Source organism: Syngnathoides biaculeatus, chromosome 9 (genome assembly GCF_019802595.1).
Source record: "Syngnathoides biaculeatus isolate LvHL_M chromosome 9, ASM1980259v1, whole genome shotgun sequence".
In the NCBI taxonomy this organism is placed as follows: Eukaryota; Metazoa; Chordata; class Actinopteri; order Syngnathiformes; family Syngnathidae; genus Syngnathoides; species Syngnathoides biaculeatus.
Genome location: NC_084648.1, coordinates 12,469,238 through 12,476,571, shown reverse-complemented (window position 1 = coordinate 12,476,571; position 7,334 = coordinate 12,469,238). Strand labels below are relative to the sequence as shown.

General features: G+C 43.5%; 1 protein-coding gene across 1 annotated transcript; it reads right to left on the bottom strand.

Moving 5' to 3' along the window:
* Nucleotides 1-50: 50 nt before the first annotated feature.
* tmem184c (transmembrane protein 184C) lies at nucleotides 51-5,630 on the bottom strand. The gene is made up of 10 exons (XM_061829244.1): nucleotides 5,150-5,630; nucleotides 4,421-4,551; nucleotides 4,300-4,336; nucleotides 3,227-3,432; nucleotides 1,667-1,741; nucleotides 1,506-1,599; nucleotides 1,316-1,428; nucleotides 1,136-1,235; nucleotides 858-1,029; nucleotides 51-577 (listed from the first exon to the last, which is right to left on the bottom strand). The coding sequence occupies exons 1-10, from the start codon at nucleotides 5,273-5,275 to the stop codon at nucleotides 297-299; spliced, it is 1,335 nt and encodes a 444-aa protein (XP_061685228.1). The 5' UTR covers nucleotides 5,276-5,630; the 3' UTR covers nucleotides 51-296.
* Between the last annotated feature and the right edge of the window lie 1,704 nt (nucleotides 5,631-7,334).

Here is a 7,334-nt window from a genome sequence, read left to right as displayed (position 1 = left end):
AGTGTAATAATTTGTCTCTTCCCTTTGGCCTAGACTTACACCTTCGTACATGAGACACAAAAACCAAGAGGTAATTTATTTGACTCACGGCTCCCTGCGAATAATTAACAAATGAGGCCTCGAGCTTTCAAACGTGACTTCCAAGGCTATTCATGAGAGTTGTGAGTTTTGTGATCCAACATAAAACCAAGTCAGCTGTCATTTCCTCACTGAACATTCTTGCAGCTGTCACATTAATGATTGCTTTGCCACAATTAGCAAAGTCATTGGGTCCCGCCCATTTGTTAGCAATCAAGCTAGGTGACCACGACCCGATCTGATTCGTCCTCGTCATCGTCCCCGCCGCCGCCGCTCGCGTCACTTCTGACTTCCTGTCCCCGGGCCAGGCCGGCGGGGGCCGACAAGGAGCGGGGCGTCTGTCCCATGCCCTGGTAGCGACCCCCGGGCGACGGCGGGTCGGACGCCGCCTCGCCGACGGCGTCCTGGGAGCCCGATGACGAGAGGAGGCCGGAGCGCTCGCCGGAGTTCTGCGCCTCGCCGAAGTACGGCTTCCGCGGGCGACCCATCACCGTCCGGCCTGTCAAATGACACCCAAAAAAAAAAAAAACCTCATGAATAACCTGCAATCAATTAAACTGACCTTTGGCAAACTAGTGACGAAACAGATTGGTCAACTGACTACTAGATAAAAGTAACTCGTAGTACTTTACTGCCATCTTGTGGTGTCTTATTGACAAGGGATTATGCTGAAGAGTTTTTTTTTTGGTGGCATTTTCAGGCATTTTATTGATCTATAACCCACAGATTCCAATTGTGTTGCAGCTTTAAGGTTCCGCTCGCGGCGCGGTTGAACTGACCGACGTTGCGGACTTGCTCCGAGATGTCGGCCCTGACGTCGGAGACGTCCCACATGGCCATGAAGGAGTCAAAGCAGGAGCCCTCCTCGGCCTCCTGGATGTAAGGCTTGTACGTGAAGCTCACGTGGTGAGCGATGGCCGCCAGGAACATCTCCACGCAGATCACGAAGTCCTGAGTCGGAGATTTTAAAAAAAAAAAAAAAAAAAAAAAATGATGACCCGTGGCGAGATCGCTTTTTCGTGACGTGGGATTTCGGTCTTGGCGGACTAGAAGAGACCTGTAGTCCCGTGGCTACGGCCTCCACGGTTTGCCAGTCCCACGTGCGTTTCTCAGAGATGACGCCCGCCTTCACCAGCAGGGCGATGAGCACCGCTTGCCTGCACAATAAGCAACCACGCTGAGTTCCGACAAACCCCCACCCCACAAAAAAATTTGAAATTGAAAAACACTTGTTTACCAAAATGAGACAAAGACCACCAGTTTGACACACAGGAACTTGCCCACCGGCTTGATGGGACTCAGCTCCTCTCGCAGAGCCCTGTAGAACAGCACCAGGCAGTACATGGCGAACTGGACGGGCACAAGATGGCGTTACCGTCAACCACAAACCGGGTGAGCCGATACATACGAGGGGGGTGTCAAAGTACCAGCTGTGACATGTTGTTGACGATGACCAGGTAGGTCCAAGCGTTGGTGGAGCTGAAGTTGCCTTCGTCGTACACTTTGCACAGCTGACAGATGCTACCGCGTGCGAAAAGACGCGTCAAAAGGGATAACACGCGAAAAATATGTATGACGTGTGGCTTACAGAGCGATGACTGTTGTGACCGGTCGAACCACCGTGTACTGCAGCACGCCCAGCTTGCACCTTAATAGCAAAACCCTTTGGAAGAAACACAAGTGACAAGCGACAATTATGGCCTCCTGTAATGGTTTTGGTACATAATAATAATAATACATACAGCTAGTGGCTTCAAATAATTAGTCGCACAACACGGCAGGTTGTTGACTGCAATACTGTCAACAAGCAGCGGTGCTTTGAGAAATGGATTAAATTCGTTCCGTGACCATGATTGTAACTCAAATCACCATTCCCCATTGAAATGAATGGGAATGCCATTAATCCGTTCCACCCCTCTTCCACACACACAACAAGCTAATTTTTCTGCTCTTTTTATCAATGAAAAATACCACTATTAGGGCAGCACGGCCCAGATGGTAAATCGTTGGCCTCACAGTTCTGAGGTCCCGGGTTCAATACCGGACTCGCCTGTGTGGAGTTTGCATGTTCTCGCCGTGCCTGCGTGGGTTTGCTCCCAAATTCCAAAAACATGCAACATTAATTGGACACTCTAAATTGCCCCAAGGTGTGATTGTGAGTGCGGCTTTTTGTCTCCATGTGGCCTGCGATTGGCTGGCAACCAGTTGAGGGTGTACCCTGCCTCCTTCCCGTCGACAGCTGGGATAGGCTCCAGCACTCCCGTGACCCTCGTGAGGATAAGCAGCTAAGAAAATGGATGGATAGCACTATTAAATTGTAATTCATAAAAAGAGAGTAATATCCCAATTAAATAGAATGCAAACAATTAAACAATTTTATTGATTTTTTTTTATTTGATTTTTTTTTTGTATCATTCAATGCCGCAATCCGACTCATGCGTGATTTGGCATCTTGTGTATGAATAATGTGCTTATTTTGTAACAATTTTTTAATAAAGCGACAAAGTACATCAGCGACCATCTGTCCTTGACAAGAGGTGGAGGATTTACAAGGCTATATTAAAAGAACTAACAATCCATCAATCCATTTTCTTCGCCGCTTATCCTCACGGGGAGTGCTGGAGCCTATCCCAGCTGTCAACGGGCAGGAGGCGGGGTACACCCTGAACTGGTTGCCAGCCAATCGCAGGGCACATAGAGACAAACAGCCGCACTCACAATCACACCTTGGGGCAATTTAGTGTGTACAATTAATGTTGCACGTTTTTGGGATGTGGGAGGGAAACAGCCTGGAGGAAACCCATGCAGGCGCGGGGAGAACACGCAAACTCCACACAAGCGGATCCGGGGTTGAACACGGGACCTCAGAACTGTGAGGCCAACACTTTCCAGCTGATCCACCGTGCCGCCTGAACTAACAAGATTTACCATAAAAGTCATTGTGCACTTTAAGCCTGTTGTGCTTTTCTGTAAGCATATTGAAAATCAGGTTCTGTAATGAAGAGTAAAAATATCCCAAATATTGAACATTTTGTCTTTTATCCCTTTCCTCCCACCTTGCTCTTGCTGCTCTGTAGTAACAGGCGCTGCAAATTATTACAATCTAACAACAGAAATCTACAATATGACGCTGCGACCAAGAACTCACTCGCCCATAGGCCACGGCGGGCAGCAACAGAGGGGCGGCAGGTGCTTCTGCTGCTCCTGGACCTCCAGCATCATGACCAGGCTCGGGTACTGGTTCTCCAGGTAGTTGAGAAGGAAGGTCATGAAGTTGTAGATCACGTAGGCCTCGTAGCACTCGCGGCACGTGTCCACGTAAATGGCGATGTGGGGATATTTCAGGGCAATCCACTAAAAGATTTTTTTTTTTTTTTCAAACAAAAAAAACTGGGATGTCATGGATGGAGGGAGGCGTCAAAATTTACAGCGCGCCCATTCTGGAAAATAATTTTGTAGCTTAATTTCACACTTGATGGGTGGTCAAACACCCCGAGAAACCAAAATATTTGCATAAAACCCAAAGTAGATTTTCCATAATGCAATTGCCAAGTCTACAGACCTCCATTGAAATGTCAGATTTTTGTTATAAAAATAAAAAAAAAAAACAAATGAAATGGTTTCGAAACTTTTTCACTAATCAAAGTTCCAAGTCACAGTAAATGAAAAAAAAATTCCCAGCACAACTTTGTTGGGTGGTTGCAAAAGTGTGCACACTCTTTTGTAAGCGGCGATGTGACTGAATTAACCAATCACGTTCAAAAGTATCTTAAATGGGAGTTAGCACAAACCTCTGCTGATTTAAAGGGTGTCCCACCCCCCAAAATAAATATTGGGTGCTCTCACAGACTTTATATTTTGAATAATATATGACCGGTGTTGTGCGTTTAAATCTTATTTTTTTTTTTTAATCATCTTCACAAATTAGCATCATAAGCATCATACACTATCGCAAGCTAACCACTACTTGCAGCTGGCTAACGCTAGCTTGCTGTTGAGTGTTCTGCTTGAACCTTTTACATTACCTTCGTGGTTGATTTCAATGTTCACTTGTGTGACATCAAAAAATGTCACACGGGTCCTTGTTTGTCAGTCAAGTTGAAAAACATTTATTATAATACAATGCGCTAACTGCTACTGCTAATATAGAATTTGTACCGCTAGAAAAACAGCAATAAAGGTTTCATGATGATGGGGAGAAAGAGGGGAAAAAAAACTCACACTGTCCAAACTGTAGATTGGCACCATCCACAAAATTCTAGAAAGAAAGCAGAAAAATAAACGTTGCTCAATAATAAAAATCTGACGTTATTTTCAGCACAATCTTGAAATGCTTCTGGACCTGATGATGGGTTTCTGAAGCTCAGGCTGCGTGTAGTGAACCAGATGCTGCAGGATGCCCCATAGTGATATGGGAATGGTCATGAAGACAAATATGCCAGCTATGAACCATGCCTTGTTATGAGTGCCAACCTGTCATGACAAAAAAATAAAATAACACTTTAGAAGAAGAAGTCTTACACTGTAAACAAATGACCACCATATCAATATTGGGGAAAATATTGCTCTTTAAAATACAGAGTTCCCTTATACCGAAGTTATCCATGTTATGGGATTGCTCAAAAAAGGATTTAAAGGCAGTCAAATGTGTGATTTGGGCATTTTTGATTGAAAAGCAGAGATACACATACATATATTATGTGCAGATCACTAGCGAAATGCTAAAACAGTATCCAATACCACATGCCAATTTAAAACACCCAAAGTGTGGTAAAAAAAAAAAAAAAACATTTACATTAATCATGACCCCCTCCCCAGAAAAAAAAGACCAAATTTGATTTTTTTTTTTTTAAAAACGCCATAACAAGTAACATATGATAGTTCAAGTACAAATGTAAGACAATACGTTTTCCCTTCAAAATGCTGTTTTGCTAACATAGCCAAGCTCTACAACAATAAATACGGCACGAAAACGAGATATTTGTCATTAATAATCCAAACAATTGTTGTTTTTAACGCAACACCAAAATTATATAATTATGAACCCGACAGGCTTTGTGACTTTGTTTACCTCCGACTTCTGAAGTTCCCACACGCACAGCGGCAGGACAACGAGCAACAACAGAATATAGAGCAAGACCACCAGAGGCCGAATCCACCTTCTCCAGTTCCCGCACGAGCAAGGCATTGTGAACATCAACGAGTGAGTAAAAGCGGTCGCCGTTGTTAGCGAGCCGTGTTCATCGTCGGCTCATGTGACTCCAATTTCCCCGAGCCGAGAGGCTAGGCCAGTGTTAGCTCGCCAGTTGTTTCGCCATGTAAACAAAACGACGTACGCGGTCCTATTCAAAGCGTTGTGCAAAACCTCATATTCTGTAGCGCAATGTTTAAACTCTATACTTATACGCAGTAAGGCCAAATTCTCGCAGTTTTAGCCAATTCAAATGAGCTGCATTTGATTTTTCATTGGTGGTAAGCGCCAAAGTTTCCAAAACACTTCCTTTCCTTAGTCGCCTCGGCTACTTCCTTTTTCCGGGTTTAGCCCCGCCCACCAGCTCCGGTGTGATCTGTGGTATTGTTGCCTTTCGGCCAATCAGCGTAGAGGATTTTCCAGGGAGGGGGCGGGGCATAAACGAGCTTCCACGTGTCCGTTTAAAAAAAAAAAAAATATATATATATATATTTGGTAGTCATGACGCATGTTGTCCACCAGATGACAATGTTCAACAACACTTGCTAACCTACTCAAAGTGCAGAAATTTATTGGTTCTTTTTACTTTGGAAATGAACATACATTATTTGAAGTGAACATAAAAAAAATATATAATGTAGTCCTCTGTACTTTATAACCGCAAGCTAATTTGTAATGAACAGTTAGATCCAGATTTGCAAGTTCTTGATCATGGAAGAATCTGCTTTCCAAGGAGATTTATCATCCTAGCTTAATTTAAATAGAGTATGCAAAACATTGCAGCACTCACCACGACCCTCGTGAGGATAAGCGGCATAGAAAATGGATGGAGGGATGTTGTTGGAATGTGGGAGGAAACCGGAGTGCCCGGAGAAAAGCCACGCAGGGCACGGGGGATAACGTGCAAACTCCACACAGGCGGGGTCGGGGTCGAACCCGGTTCCTCAGAACTGTGAGGCCAACGCTTTATCAGCTGATCACCGTGCCGCCCTGCAAAACATTTATGATAGTGGAAATATAGACAATATAAAACGTCGTAAAAGACATTTTATCGGGAATCGGGATCAGAAATCTTCAGACGCAATCAAATTAAAATAAAGCAAAATCCCTCGTGAAGTAGTTGAAGTGAAAACGAAGGCCCGCCGAGGTCAACGTCACGCTTTTTAATATTAACCGTCAAAACTAAAAATGGAAAAATACAAAGGTGTAATATGAGAAGCAATGCAAGAGGCAAATCAGAGAATTATGTTTTGAATAAAGTAAAACTGCTTCCCCCATTGAGGCTAAGTGAAAATCTTGCTATCTTGTATAGTGATTTAAAAAAAAAAAAGTTTTCCACTCTGCCATCACAGATTTATTAACTTTAATTTATTAACTTTTGGAGCATATTTTCCATCCAGAACAAGAAAAAAATATTATTATCATTATTTTATATTACGACTTTAGACGTTCTTACTGCATGTTCATCTGCGGGAGAGAGACAGAACTTTTCCTCCACCGCCACAACAACCCTCGTGGTCGTTTCCAGACAGATTGTTCATGAATGTTTGAATTTCTCCTTTTGGCTTTTTATGAATAAGACATCATCTTTGCCACGAGTCACACGAGCGACTGGATCCCTCAGAGGGACGCTCGGGCAGGGTAAAGCCACAAGGGTTAGGGTGGATAAACATATGTCGCGTTTAATCACAGCCGAAAGGTGTTTTAGCAGAAAGGACGTGGCGTGCGTCCAATTTCTTCTTTTTATTTTTTCCCCCATGCTGAATATGTCTCACAGTGGGGAATATAATATTGATTATAAGAATGCGCAACAAAGGAGGAGACTGATTACATAGATTGTGTATCAGCCAAAGTGCAACTCTAAAATGGATGGATGGATATGTCCGCTTTATTCCTTTCTCGGCAGTCTTACGACATTACATCTTGTTTTTAATTTTCCCAGGAAAGTGGAATTTTATGAGAAACAGTATTTATTTGATGAGATTAAATTCCAAATCGTGCATAAACACATGACAACGATGTCACAATTTTACCTTTGAAGCTTGTGGTAGCGAGACACAATTTT

Coding starts and splice junctions, on each gene's coding strand:
- tmem184c (XM_061829244.1), bottom strand. CDS start 5,275: ATGTTCACAATGCCTTGCTCGTGCGGGAACTGGAGAAGGTGGATTCGG. Junction 1,600..1,666: donor GTCACAACAGTCATCGCTCT/GTAAGCCACACG, acceptor CGCACGCGGTAG/CATCTGTCAGCTGTGCAAAG. Junction 1,236..1,315: donor GTGGTCTTTGTCTCATTTTG/GTAAACAAGTGT, acceptor CTTATTGTGCAG/GCAAGCGGTGCTCATCGCCC.